Source organism: Equus caballus, chromosome 13, assembly GCF_041296265.1.
Source record: "Equus caballus isolate H_3958 breed thoroughbred chromosome 13, TB-T2T, whole genome shotgun sequence".
Classification (NCBI taxonomy): Eukaryota; Metazoa; Chordata; class Mammalia; order Perissodactyla; family Equidae; genus Equus; species Equus caballus.
Genome location: NC_091696.1, coordinates 50,557,885 through 50,573,390, shown reverse-complemented (window position 1 = coordinate 50,573,390; position 15,506 = coordinate 50,557,885). Strand labels below are relative to the sequence as shown.

General features: G+C 42.5%; 1 protein-coding gene across 1 annotated transcript in view; it reads right to left on the bottom strand.

Moving 5' to 3' along the window:
* Positions 1–15,506, bottom strand: part of TRAP1 (TNF receptor associated protein 1) — a 54,719-nt gene that overhangs the window by 23,917 nt on the left and 15,296 nt on the right. The window contains exons 2-3 of the mRNA XM_005599008.4: positions 2,259–2,423; positions 1,311–1,393 (exon numbers count right to left, since the gene is read on the bottom strand). Coding sequence (XP_005599065.3) covers positions 1,311–1,393; positions 2,259–2,423 — 248 coding nt within the window. The remainder of the gene's footprint in view (positions 1–1,310; positions 1,394–2,258; positions 2,424–15,506) is intronic.

The window sequence follows — 15,506 nt, the reverse complement described above, 5'->3', positions numbered from 1 at the left end:
CCAAAGGCAGTTTCTCCAAGGCAGGTCACAAAATTTCAAGGCAGATCGCTTCTCCCTGACACAGCTTTATGGAGTAGACTCCACTGCTCCTTGAAAATCAAGCCTGAAGTTAAGGGTCACTCTGTTAATGCAAACTTTAAGAAGAACTCTCTGAGAGACACTTCTTTCCCATCTCTTGCCCAGAGATAACAAAAGATCCCTCTAACATCTGTTTCTCCTGCTCCATGAAGATACCCTCTGGCTTCATTTAATCTAGTGGGGATTAGCAAAAACCAGGCCTATATGTTCAGGAGAAAAAAGAGCCACAGGCCCAACGACCTACCAGTGTCTGCAAAGCACCTTTACCTCAAAGACCTTCCACTCACAGTGAGACGGAGCACACAGGTGAGGGCAAAGGGGTGGGGTGATCTGACCCTGAGAGAACAGAAGCTGGATGGCACAGGGACACTTAATATAGTATCTAACAGCACAAGACCTGGAAGTATTTCCTTAAAAGTCCCTTTAACTTTTGAATTTTGTGCTTTATCCTTCTTCAAAATTCTTCGAGGTTCTAGTAATAACGAGCATAGAAACAATGATGGCCTATTTTCACTCTACTTTTTCAATGGCCTGCCATCCTTAGATGAGTTTTATTTATTTACGTATTTATTTATTTTCTGAGGAAGATTCACCCTGAGCTAACATCTATGCCCATCTTCCTCCACTTTATATGTGGGTCACTGCCACAATGTGGCTGATGAGTGGTGTACGTCCACATCCAGGATCCGAACCTGCAAACCTGGGCCACTGAAGCGGAGCATGCTGAGCTTAACCACTATGCCATGGGGCCAATCCCACCTAGATGAGGAGTTTTAATTTCCTCAAAAAGGTCCTTGGTAGCTTCAACCTGTTCTACTCCACATAGGGCCAGGGAATCTTCCTCCTCCAGCCCCAACACCCCAATAGACCATGGGTATGCCAGGTGATGGGCCAGGTGACAAGGCGAGTAAACAGAGAGCTTCAAGAAGTACATCGACAACGCCACAGAAATGGATCTCAGACAGGCCCCCAAGCCAATACCTGGGGGATTTCTAAATTACCAGCAAAATTCATTAATTCCAAGAGTCAACCTGGCTTAAAGAATCATCTGGATATATTTGTCCATGAAACCCAAACAAATTTTGGTAAAAATACTCTCACTGGTAGGTAGGATTGGGACTTGTCCAAATTTAATGCATTCTCGCAGCTAATACACTATCTGGCATTTCCCCAGAATAGTGTAAAGATAGTTTTGCCAGAAGAAACCTAAGCGTGATTAACAGGTACTGCACCTCTTTTTCTGAGTACAAGGAACGGGCAACAATGTCCAGAAGCTTCTTTGTCTCAGCCTGGAACTCGTGTTTGGAAACGGAACCTAGTAATGAATCACAGACAAACCAATAAAGTTTAATTTCTATTTTCATGGAAGAATATGCTATGAAACATTCAAAAGAATGTTTAAGGTAACGAGTTTCAAACATTTTCCAAAAGAGTGAACAAAAAAGAAAGAAAGAAACCAACTCTCTTGGGCTCTCGGGCAGGAGGTCTCGGGGTGGAACAAACCAAGTGGTTCCCTCCCTCTCCACAGAAAGGGCACAGGGAACTCTCCCCTACCTCCCACTGCTGAGGCCTGCACGCCTTGTGTCTGGGCTCCCTCAAGGGACTGTGTCTGGTCGTGAGAATTGGGGGCTCCAGCAACCAGACCCTGGATTCTACTCTTCCAAACAGTGGTTTCCAAATTAATTACTTAGAAAGCAAAGGAACAAGAAAACCTCACTTCTCTTCTTAACCTAAACCCCAAAGATTCTGTTGTCTCATGTGAAAGCCAGAAATGGACCCACTTCAAGACTGGCTCCAAAGACTGCCTCTCTCTCCTTCTCAGGAATGAAAGAACAACTCCAGAGCGCAGTCCTGTACTGGCAGGGCCAATACTGAGTTTGCGTCCTGCTCCATGATTGTTAGCAGATGTGCCATGAATCACCAGAGAAGGTGCCCTGCTGCAAACTCACGAGTAACCACCAGAGGGGGCAAGACACACCAGGATGGAGGTCAGAAGTTCCTTGTGAAGACAGAAATGGAGGGATGCATTGTTTTGGGGAACCCTCCCTCCAACCAAGACCCTCCTTCGCCTGAAGCAAGTGGGTGGCTCCGTCAATCATTGATTCTACCTCAAAAACTGCCCCTCAGGAGCCAGCAACGAGCTAAGACTTCCCAGACCCCAATGTGGCTGAACACAGTACCCTGCACGGTCTCTGTGCTGCTGATGATGGTGTGCAGGGGCTCCTCCTCCCGGTCCTCAGCAGCTTGTGAGCTGAACGGCCGTCCAACATGGAAGTTCGAAGCCAGGCTGAGCCTGGGGCTCCTGAACTGGGCTGGGGTCCTCTGAGGACACACAACTGGTTTTCCTGAAAAGATACACACGCAGAAAGCACGAGAATGAATATGACATCAGAAACAGAATATCCTAATTTGTTCACTAACAGTCAGTCTCGCAGATACTAATGTGGAATTCTCTAAGGCAGGCTGTTGCTCAAAAGATCCAGTGTCACCCCGGAGAAATCAGAAGTGAATGAACACTGCACAGCTGGCTGATGTTTCAGCTTGAAGTTTCGGCAACAAATCTTCATCAGGTCAAATAGCAAGAAAGTATCAGAACTCAGAGGCAGAGCTGTGGGAGGCGGGCAGCGCCCTTCTGACACCACTTCCCACATATGCTCCCCGGTAAGATCTTGTACAAAACCCCCAAACTCAAACATGCCTCGATGCTCAAGTCCCTACAGGAGCTTGAATAACACTAGGCCAGCCTTCTTTACTGTGTAACTATCATGAAAAAACGGAGAAGAACTATCCTCTAAGAGGATCCAAATTTTCAAACATTAATATTCTGAAACAGACTCACCATCTTCTAAAGAATCATTGTTGATTATTTTCCTTTTTTGCCCAAAACTGTCAGAGTTTTAAAAAAATTAGTGTATTTAAAGACTGAAAAGCAGTGCATGATCTCTGTCCCCCGTAACCAGGAAGGGGCCTCACACTGTCTCGTGTTGGTTTTCTGTAACCTCCCCTCAGCACAGCGGACCAAGGAACTGCTGCGAGCACAGAAGGGAAACCCATCCATTTGACACTGCTGTCCCCAGCCTGCTGTGGTTGACAGACGCACCGTCTGCCTTCGGATGCTACAGAAGCGCATGCAGATACCTCCACACTAACCAGCAGGAACCAGTCCTTACTAGCGACCCCTCAGGACAGCATCACTCTCCCAACTCCAGGACCGGTGTCAGTCAGCAGGTGCTTCATGCCTGATGCTTTCAAGGATACAGGTCATACATGCAAGATACTCCATGTGAAGTCTAGATCTTAATGAACTATAGCTGCCTGTTAAGTATTACACGTGTGGAATGGACAGAATGATCTAGAACGTCCAGAAATAACTTGGAAGGTTTTAAAAATCAACATATCGACTTGACATTCCTATAAGGTATAAAAACTTTCCTTTTCTTTAAGCTTATTCCTGGATTTATAAATAACATGACATTAGCCTTTGCTTCTATGGAAAATAGCTTAAAAACATCTACCCCAATTCAGAAAATACTCAATTTCCAAACAGTCTAAACGTTTAATTCTCTGGGCCTAATTGCACTGTTCACTTTATCCATACAGTTAAAAACAAAACAGAAAACCTGGGGGATTTCTTCTGGAATTAAACGACATTTGGTTAGAGAGTTTAACGAACAGTCTGCACCAGGCCGGGGATCAAGTCCCTGCGCCCCTAGCCCATCCCCTACCCCAGGTGGAGAGCAACTGCAGGAGGGAACTTGGCCAGCAGACCGTGGGCAAGCTCCCACGCTGCCTCCCCACCCGGGGACAGCGCTCACAGACGCATCTGGAGACACAAGCAGGTCCCCACAGAAGTTGGGACCCTGTACTTTAAAGCACTGCACGGCTTTGGGGAAGACACCAGTGAGACTGGAATAAGGAAAGATGTTTGAGGGAAGGGAGACCCGGGCTCAGCCTCAGGACGGGATCTGGATTAACTTCTCTGTGGAACACGATGACTCCAGATGTACCGACAAGAGTGTAAGTTTGGGCCAGCAGATTCAGGAGGGATGAAGGAGTTCCTCCAGAAGAGAGATGAGTAGAAAGCCCAAGGATCACGGATTGACAGTGTTCTTGGCCACATCTCCACACGAGCGGGCTCCGCAAACACTGAAAGCATTTTAGAAATGTTCACACCTAATACTCCTCTTACTACGTTTCACTCAGCAGCCACTCCCTATTCCATGGCCACAGGAAAGGACAGAGGTGTGGTCTTCCAGAGTCTTCTTCCAGCAGTGATATGTAGGTAGCACTTATCACGGTCCCTGCCCCACCTCCAGCCACAAGGGTCTCCCCTGACTCTTCCGTCCACTCCCTTGTCCCCACACACCTCTGAGCTGGTCTCCCTGCTGCAGCGCTGTTTCCTCTGACCTGTCCCATAAATTTCTACACGTTAATCTTCTGACGCCAATTCCATCTTGCTATTTCCCCGATTTCGGAGGACCTACCCCTGAATGCAACCTCATCAACTCTAAATGCTTCCTTCAGCTGGTACTCCAGGCCCTCCACCAGACAGCCCCTTAAACGTCTGGAATCCCACCTCCTTCGGCCCCACCCAGCGGGTTTGCTGACGCCGCTGACGCCCCTCACGCCCCTCACACCCCCACCTGTATGGTCATCAACATTGGGGTGTCCCCATCCCCTCTCCCTACACCATCAAGCTCGGTCTTAGCACAGAGGGAGTGCTTTCTAAGTTCCTGTTCACAAGCCCCCAAAACATGAGATAACACATCACACCTTCAAGAAGAGATGCCGGGGCTGGCCTGGTGGCGCAGCGGTTAAGTACGCACGTTCCACTTCGGCAGCCTGGGGTTCGCCAGTTTGGATCCTGGGTGTGGACATGGCACCGCTTGTCAAGCCATGCTGTGGTAGGTGTCCCACATATAAAGTAGAGGAAGATGGGCACGGATGTTAGCTCAGGGCCAGTCTTCCTCAGCAAAAAGAGGAGGATTGGCCGCAGTTAGCTCAGGGCTAATCTTCCTCCAAAAAGAAAAAAAGAAATAAGAGATGCTGGTCTTCTTCCTCGTTGGTAAATTTTACTCGATCCACTCCATTTGCACAAAGGCAGCAGAATGTACTGAACTGATGATCTATCCTCACTTCCTGTCCCACCCTTGCTCTGCTGACAAAGTCCTTTCCTCACGTGTGTCTTTTGAGCCCTCGGAAAAGAACAGGTTGCATCCCCTCATTGTTTCTCTCAGCTAAAAACCATCCCCCTCCAGATGGAAACCAGAAATCATGTAAATCTAAACTCTGAGGCTAAGAGCTTTCAGTATTTTGAGACCTCCATAAACTACCTGTTCTAAACCTGCCCCTAGATGTCTGATTTATGGCCAGCATACTTTTTTACTTCCAATCTTCCATGTATAAGTATTTTAATCAAGAACACATCTTAGAAATCATTCTGAATTAGTACCTACAGAGTTGCTTATTCTTTTTAACAAACTCCTAATATCCCATTTTAATGGCTCTAAGTATTTAACTAGTGCTCAATTGATGGATGTTTAAACCGCTTCCAGTCTTGTGCTGTTAAAAACAATACTCCAAAGTGCTAAAGAGTTATCTACTGCATGTTTCCTTCATGAAGAAAGACAGGGATACAGGAAAATATCCATGTTTCTGCTCATTTGTGCAAAAGAAACACAGGAAGTATAAACCAGAAACTAATGAGATTGTGCATTCGCTTCCTAGGGCTACTGTAACAAAGGACCACAAACTGGGCGGCTGCAAACAACAGGAATTTATTCTCTCACAGTTTCGGGGGCCAGAAGTCCAAAATCAAGGTGTTGGCAGAGCTGGTTCCTTCCGGAAGCTCTAAGGGAGTCCATCCACACCTCTCTCCTGGCCTCTGTTGGTGTCAGCAATAGCTGGCACTCCTTGGCTTGTAGCTGCCTCACTCCAATCTCGGCCTCTGTCATCACACCACCTTCTCTTCCCTGTGTGTGTCTCCTCCGTGTCCAAATTTCTATCTTCTTATAAAACACCAGTTACACTGGATCTGGGGCTCATTCCAATCCAAGATGACCTGCTCTTATTACATCTACAATGGCTCTATTTCCAAATAAGGTCACATTCACAGGTACCAGAAGTGAGGACTTACACATATCTTTTTGGGGCACACAATTCAAAACATAAGAAACTGGTGGCCTACAAAGGGTGTGTGTTAGTTTCCTGGGGCTGTCACGGCAAAGCCCCATAGACTGGGCTACTTACACAACAGAACTGTATCATCTCACGGGTCTGGAGGCTAAAAGTCCAAGATCAAAGCATTGGCAGGGCTGGTTTCTTCTGAAGCTGCGAGGAAAACTCTGCTGTGTTCCTCTCCCCCGGCTTCTGTGGCCTCAGGCACTCCGCAGCTTGTAGACGGCCGTCTCCTCCCTGTGTCTTCACGTCTTCCCTCTGTGCGTGTCTGTCTCTGTGTCCAAATTTCCCCTTTTTAGAAGGACCCAGTCAAACTGGATTAGGGTCCACTCTAACGACCTCATCTTAACTTGATCATCTGCAAAGACCCTGTTTCCAAATAAGGTCACATCACAGGTGCTGTGTGTTAGGATTTCAACATCTTTTGGGGGACACAATTCAACCCATAACGAGTACGTAGGAACAGTGGAAAGAATGGGGGATTGGGGACGGGGTAGCAGAGCTGAGGGGAATGTGACGTTCTGAGGATACCTTATTGCACATCTCTGACTCTTCGAACCATGGTAATGTTTCACATATGCAAAAAGTAAATAATTAAGAACAACCAGGGTGTGTCAGGAACATAAAAAAATACAAACAGCAACAAATGTGCATAACTGTATCACAAACACGACCACCCTGAAAGACGACAAGAACCTAAGTAACTTCAGAAAATGGTCTTTGACTGTATACTGTAAAGCTAACCTCCAAAAGAACTGCATACAATTATTGTAGCACAATTGTGAGCGATTCCAATCGCTTTATGTATATCCTAAGATCAAGCAAGTAAGTACATTGTGGATCCCAAGTCAGGAGAAAGGAATAACAAATAAGCAAAGTGGGAGGCAGGACGAACCCTGTGGTGCTGCACTGGAATCAGAGACATCAGTATGAACTCGAGAATTTTCAGATCTATAGACATCAAACATAGAAGGGAATACCGACATGCGTCACTGTGTGGGTGAGTACACACTATCCACTGACAGGCCTAGAAGCAATGACACTCCAGTAGCAATGAGTACACCTGGCACCAGGGAAAGCGACGAGCCCAGAACTGTCCACTTGAAAGGCCCATGTTCCAGGGGACATCTTGGTCCTGGGCAAACGAGTGGGTGGTCCTCCTTCTTGGCACCCAGAGCTTGGTTTGTAAACACTGTTCTCCAATGAAAGGAACCAGGGCCACTGGAGAACATACAAGATGAGCCTCAATACCTTGTGGCGCCAGACAGTGATGAAGGACTCAGAAAGGAGAGGGGCACCAAGAGGACAGGCTCAAACCAGAAGGTTCTCCCAATGGTAAAATCTAGGACAATCTGAGCAATGAGATAATGACAGCAATGGATTGTAAACTGGCGAATCAAATAAATATCTATTAGTCCACACAAATGGGGAGATGGAAGGAACTCTTCCTTACGGCAGAATTACAGTTTATAAATGTACAAGGAATGATGGAACTAGACAATCACCATCAGGCAAGCACAGTAGTAATCGTGACAGGTATAAACTGTTGATGGATGTTGAAACGTCCACCAGAAACAGAATATTTGCATAATCTCAAAGTATCCCCCACAAGATACTGATTTTAAAGAGAAACAGTAGTTTACCCTGGAGAAAGTGGCAGATACCCCTTAACTAAGTGACCACAGATACCATCCTCAAGAATAAGATGTGTCAACATCCTGCCACTCCTCGTGAGGTGAGAGGGCACAGCCTCCCTTCTGTTGTGTTCTTGCCAAAAACGCATCTCAATCTAATCAGAAGGAAAGAGCAGACAAACCCTAATTAAGGGACATCCTATAAAATAACTGGCCAGTACTCTTCCAAAGCGTCAAGGTCCTGCAGGAAAAACACAGACTGAGGAACCATCACTGAATGGAGGAGACACAACCACCACGAGCAATGTAGGGTCCTGGACCAGAAAAAGGACAGCAATGGGAAACTGGCTAGACAAGTAAGACTGGCAGAATACTTAGTAATGTATCGATGTTATTTCAGTTTTCAATAATTGTACCATGGTTATGTAAGATATTAATAGTAGTGGAAACAAAGTGAAGGGGAAGGGAACCCTGTGTACTATTTTTGTACATCTCTGTAAAGGATGAAATTACTTCAAAATAAAATGTTTCAAAACAAAAAATAGCACTCTAAGGAATATTCTTGTACATAAGTCATTTCATTTACCCACGAGGATGCATCCTAATATATATATCTAGAAGTGGAATTACTAGGTTCAAGGTTATATCCAGGTTAAACTGTGGTTGATGTTGTCAAGTCACCCTCCAGAGAAACTGTATCAGTTTACATTCCCATCAGCAACATAAGAGAGTGCAGATCACCCCACACTCCTGCCAAGACCAAGATGGTACTGTTATGAAACTGGGATCTTTGCCTATGGATCAGGTAAAAATTTTACTGTAGTGTTCATTTACATTTCTCTTATTACGAGCAAGATGGAGCATCTATCCATATTTTAAAATATTCTCTATTTCCTTTTTTGTTAATGGACTGTTGATATCCTCTGATTATTTTTCTACTACATTTCCATCTTTCTCTCATTGATTTGTAAGAGCTCTTTATATATTAAGGAAATTAGTCTTTTATTTTTACAGGCCTTCCTCACTCCAAGATGAAACACAATTTTTTCATATTTTATTTTTTCTATTCCTTTCGTCTTTTTCCCACTTAATACTCAGAATACTTTTGAAAGGATTTAATATATTGTTTATCATGGGAGCAATATAAGTCCTCATAGTCAGGAAAATGGAAAAAATAAGCAATCCATATTTCAAACCAGGACTTGAAGACTTTCCATCATAATTCCAAGATTACATTAATAAACAGTGCTATTAAGAGTAGGTTTGATTTCAGGTAACTGAACTTTCTACACTGACTTTCAAGAATAAACCAATAGCTCAATAAATCTGCCTGACCCAGAAACAAACACAGTATCAGCATGGTATCTGTCTTCATGTTTCCCCCATACCCTATGGGAAAAACCACAAACCTCAGTGTGAGGCTACAATGTCTAAGTGTTAATCTATTTGGTGGTTTGGGGTCGCACAAAATAGGAAGCACTAATAGTTTGAATCTGACACCACACACGCGTGTGCGCACGCACCAGTCCTCATGCTCCTTCCTCTACCTACAACCACATCCCTTCTTTCTACCTAAATGCTTCAGGACCCAGCATGAAACCCTCTCTTCCCTCAGGCCTCCCCATTCCCTGAAGCTTGCAATAATCTCTCCCTACTATGAATTCAGATCATTTATTTTCTATGCTGCTCACTTAAAACTGCTGTTATAAGCCAGTCTGTGGCATTTCTTCTACTATTAACTTTTTCTTAATGCATAACTTATCTCACCAAATTAGGGCCGGAACAAGCTTATATGTCTCAGTATCAAATTCTCTGAAGGCAAGAACATCCATATTTCTTGGTATGCCAAAGCATCTAGTGGGGAGGCAGCTCTTTTTACAATCATGAAACTTTTTATCAACATAAACATCACTATGCTCAAGCTGAAGCACACTCGGTCAGCCAGTGGACGGCACAGCGGTCCTACAGGCCATTTTTTGACAAGTAAGCAGGAATTGAAAATATGACTGCCTACAGGGGCCACCAAGTAAGGCAAATGAGTCAAAACACACTGGGTAGGTTCTTTTGCTTTTCCTTTAATCACCCATCTTTCCCATATATCAGCCCTAGTTCTTACTACAGTTTCACTTCAACTGCATCTTCAGTTACGCACTACAGATACAGACACACTTAATATTTTAAGCTGTGAGAAGTATGCTGATTGCTTCTCTGGAATTACATATCCCAAACAGACACTCTCCCATTTTACCAAGCGTTATACAGGTAAGAACTATTTTACTTTTCGTCTTAACTCTCCTACCCAGAGGTTACTTCCTGTATGGCTGAGGTATAGTCTACCAACCAAACCTTCTGTGGATAACAACCATGAACTTAGGAACAACAACAAAGAGGCCACCTGAAGGCTCTGGACAATCAACAAAAGCAGCCAGATGCTGGAGGAGAGTCAACAACAGGAAGGAGGGAACAGCACAGAACGAAGGCAGGCTCAGTGAAGCATGGCTACAACTCCAAGAGAAAACATACACAATGTGCACTTTTTCTGGCCTGAAGAACCAGAAGAGAGATTGGGGTAACCATAGAAGCTGAAAAGTAAAGGGGAATCCCAGAAAGGAGAAAGTCAGAGAAAGGGAGTCCCAAATTCTGTGAATAAATTCTTCTAAGTCTCTGGCCAACCCCCTGAACCACACACATGTGGGGCAAACTGCAAGCAGCCCCACTAAGATAAAAGAACTGAACTGCTGCCTAAGAGAAAGGGCTTGCAGCGGGGGTCCAATCAGGTTAACAGCCCACCTAAAAACAACAACTCTTCAGTGGAATATAACAGAATCCAGAGACTCCACAAGGTAATATTCACAATGTCCAGGGTAGAATAAAAAGTTACCTGACATACGGGGAAACAGGAAAATGTGACCCTGCTCAAGAGAAATGTCAATCAATGGAGACGAGTGGCAGGAAGATCCTCATGCTGGAATCAGAAAACAAGGGTTTTAAAACAGGCATTATAAAAATGCTACACGACATGAAGTAAAATGTAGTCAAAATGAAAGCAAAGATGGAAAATCTCAGAGACATAAACCACAATAGAAGAACCAAGTGAAAACTGTAGCTACAAAAAATACAGCATCTGAAATTTAAAAATTAACTGCAAGGCTTCATAACTGACCGGAGACCTCAGAGCAAAGTCTGTGAACTTGAAAATAGGTCTATAGAAATTATTTGATGTGAAACAGAAAAAAAAAGATTAAAAATAAACAGGGTCTCAAGCAAATCTGAGACAAGAGAAAAAACTTTAACATACATGTAATTGGAGTCCTAGAAGGAGAAGAGAATGAGAATGTAGCAGAAAAAATATTGAAGAAATGACTGAAAACGTTTCCTAAAGATGGTTAAAAACAATTTACAGATTCAAAAAGCTCAATGAACCACCAGCAGGATAAATTCAAAGAAAAAATCTAGGCACATCACAGTCAAACTGCTGAAAACCAAATTGCTGTATAAAAAGAATATCTTAGAAGCAGCCAGAGAAAACACCACATTACACAGGAGAAAAATAATCTGAATGACAGCTAAGTTTTCACCAGAAATAATGGAGGTTGGAAGACAATGGTACAACATCTTCACCGCACTGAAACAAATCTACAGCTCTTCATGCTGAATGCAAATGATATCAGACGGAAACTTGGATCTTCAAGAAGGAATGCAGAGCATCACAAATGTTAACCGAGGTAAATACACAAGCATTTTTCTCTTAATTTCTTTAAAAGATATACGACAGTTTAAAACAAAAATTAAAATACTGGAGCTGGCCCGGTGGGGAGTGGTTAAGTTTGCGGGCTCTGCTTTGGTGGCCCAGGGTTTCGCCAGTTCAAATCCTGGGCGCAGACGTGGCACCGCTCATCAAGCCATGCTGAGGTGGCATCCCACATGCCACAAGTAGAAGGACTCACAACTAAAAAATACACAACTATGTACTGGGGGGCTTTGGGAGAAAAAGGAAAAAAACTTAAAAATCTTAAAAAAAAAATTAGGGTCCGGCCCGGTGGCGCAGCAGTTAACTGTGCATGTTCTGCTTCAGTGGCCCAGGGTTCGCCGGTTCAGATCCCAGGTGCAGACATGGCACCACTTGGCACACCATGCTGTGGTAGGCATCCCACATATAAAGTAGAGGAAGGTGGGCATGGATGTTAGCTCAGCGAAAAGAGGAGGATTGGGAGCAGTAGTTCAGGGTTAATCCTCCTCAGAAAAAAACAAAATTAAAATACTGTCTTGGGTTTATAACACATGTACATGCGATGCATGTGACAACTGTACATAAAGGATGGGGTGGAGGGAGGAAATGAACCCATATATTTGCAAGGTTTTTACATTTTATACAAAGTATTACAATACTAATTCTAAACATAATCTAAAGACTATGAAAAGTTAAGGATGAATATTGCACTTACCAGAGTAGGCACTAAAAAAAGATGCAAGAGTTATAGCTAAAAAAAAAATTAGATAAACTAAAAGGGAATTCCAAAAAATATTTACTTGATCCAAAAGAAGGCCAGAAAGGAAGAAGAGAGGGGAAAATAAGAGGGGACAAATAATAAAACAGTAGAGACAAATCCAACTATATCAATCATTTCATTTTATGTTAATAAACTAAACAAGGCAAAGACTGTAGGAATTCATAGAGCAAGACCTAATTAAATCCTGTCTACAAAACAATCACTTTAAATAGAAAGACACAGACATGCTGAAACTAAATGGATGGAAACAGATAACACTATGCAAAAAGCAAGCATAAAGAGGCTGGAGTGGCCATATTCACATTAGATAAAACAGACTTCAAAATTAAAAGCATTACCAGAAAAAAAGGACATTTCAGATTGATAAAAGATACAATTCATCGGGGAAACAACCACAAATGTGTTTGTCTAATAACAGAGCTTCAAAATACATGAAGTTAAAACTGAAAGAATTTAAGGAAGAAAAAGCAATTCCACAATCATAATTGGAGATTTAACACTCTTTTCTCAAGAACTGATAGAAGTACATCAAAAAATAAAATAAATCAAGACACAGATCATCTGAACTACAGTATAAAACACTTTGACTTAATGGAAATTTATTTTAAAAACCCAAAATACAGTTTTTCTTGAAAAGAATACATCCTTTCCAAGTGTACCTGGTACATCCACCCAGACCACAAAGTGGGCCACAGTCTCAATAAACCTACAAGGACTGAAATCATACCAAACAAGCACTCTGAATACAACAGAATTAAATCAGAATCAACAACAATAACCTATTTAGGAAAACCCAAGTATCTGGAAAGTAAACAACAGATTCTAAATCATCCATGGGACAAAGAAGAAATCACAAGGAAAATTAGATAGTATTTCAAACTGAATGATTAAAAGTTGTGGGACACACATAGAGAGGCACATAGCAGGAAACTTACAGCTTTAAGTGCTTATCTTAAAAAAGAAGACTAAAATTGATGTCCTAGGGTTTCACCTTAGAAAAAAGAAGTACAAAGTCAGCCCAAATAAAGTAGAAGGGAGGAAAAAATAAACAGCAGAAAACAATGAAACAGAAAACAGACAAAGAGTGGAGAAATTAACAATGCCAAAGTTCATTCTTGAAAGAGACCAACAAAATTGATAAATGCCTAGCAAGACTGATCAGGAAGAAAAGAGAGAACACCAATTACCAACATCAGGAACGAAGGTGGAGTTATCATCAGAAATTCTACAGACTTTAAAAGGACAATAATGAAACATGAACAAATTTATGCCAAGAAATTTGACAACCTGGATGAAATGGACCTTGAAAAAATGAAATTCATCCAAAGTGACAGCAGATGAAACAGAAATTCTGAATTGCTTTATATCTAATAAAGAAATTGAATTTCTTTCCAAAAATGTTTCCACAAACAAAATTCCAGGCCCAGAATTTTTCTGGTGGAGTCGATCAAACATATGGGGAAGAAATAACACCAATCTTTACACAAACTCTTTCAGAAAACAGAAAAAGAGGGAATATTTCCCTACAAGTTCTGTGAGGACAGCATAACCCTAATATCAAAATCTGACAAAGAGTTTACACACACAGAATAAAAATAATAGAGTAATATCCCTCATGAACACAGACATGGAGGTCCTTAATAAACATTAGTGAATCAAAGCCAGCAATAGGTAAAAACGATACCATACCATGACCAAGTAGGTTTACCTCAGGGTCGCAAGGTTGGTTAAGCACTAGACAATCAATCAATACAGTGAACTCTATTATACCCAAAATAACAGCAAGGGAAATGCACTAATAGGCTCAGCATGAGGAGCAATTGAGAGTATGGGTACTACAGCAAACTGCAGAGGGCAGCCCCATTTCTAGGTGGCAGCAGCTGCTACTATATTCAAAGAGATGGTTGCTGTCATGGGATGTAGGCTAAGACTCTCAGAACTTTTAATTTTTCAAAAGAAATAAGAAATTCAATATTTATGTGAAATCTGACTTTAAATGTTTGCAATTACTTCTTTAAACTGTGGTTGCTAGTGCACAACTCTTTTCTAATCTGGAAAATCACACCCATGAGAAAGTTTACCAGCAAAGAGAAGAAGAATAAAGCTTCAAAGAAGAGGCTCACACTCCTGTTTGGTGGAAATCTATCAGGGAACAACTCTTACAGAAAAGTAGAAGATCTTTATGACCATGGGGTAAACAGAGGTTAGCAAACATTTTCTGTAAAGAGCAGACTAAATATTTCAGGCCTTCCTGGGGCTGGCCTGTAGCCTAGTGGTTAAGTTGGGCATGTTCCACTTTGGCGGCCCAGGTTCGGTTCCTGAGTACAGACCTACACCACTCGTCAGTGGCCATGCCATGGCGGCAACCCACATACAAAATAGAGGAAGACAGGCACAGATGTTAGCTCAGGGTGAATCTTCCTCAGCAAAACAAACAAAAAAATTAAATATTTTAGGCTTTCTGAGCCCCATAGCTGCTCAACTCTGCCACTGTAGCAGGAAAGTGGTCACAGACAGCAAGTGAAAGAATGGGTGTGTCTGTACCCCAATAAAACTTCGTTTACAGAAACAGGCCATGAGGCTGATTTGACCCATGGGCCTTAGTTTGCAGAACACTGGGACAAACCACAAAGGAGACGATTGGTAGATTTGACTCAGTTAAAATTAAGAACTTCCGTTATCAAAAAAAAAAAAACCAGACACCAAGATGAGAGCGAAATGGTGCACCACAAACTGGGAGAAGGTATTTGCAACAATTATTAATTGACAAAGGATTAAGTGATAAAAGATTAGTATCCATAAAGAATACATACAAAGATACATAATAAAAAATCAACCAATCCAGAAGAAAAAAATGCAGGCAAAAGACATGAATAGCATTTCACAGAAAAAAGAAACAAAAAGCCAATAAACTATGGGGGAAAAATGCTCAACTTCATTAGTAATCCATTAAAATGCAATTAAAACCACAACTGAAACACCATTTGTAACCATCAAATTGACAAACATTTAAAACGTCTGAAAATCCCAAGTGGTGGTGAGGATGTTGCGCAGTGGGGCTCTCAGACATAGTTGGTGGAACGTAAATCAGGATCCACACTGGCAA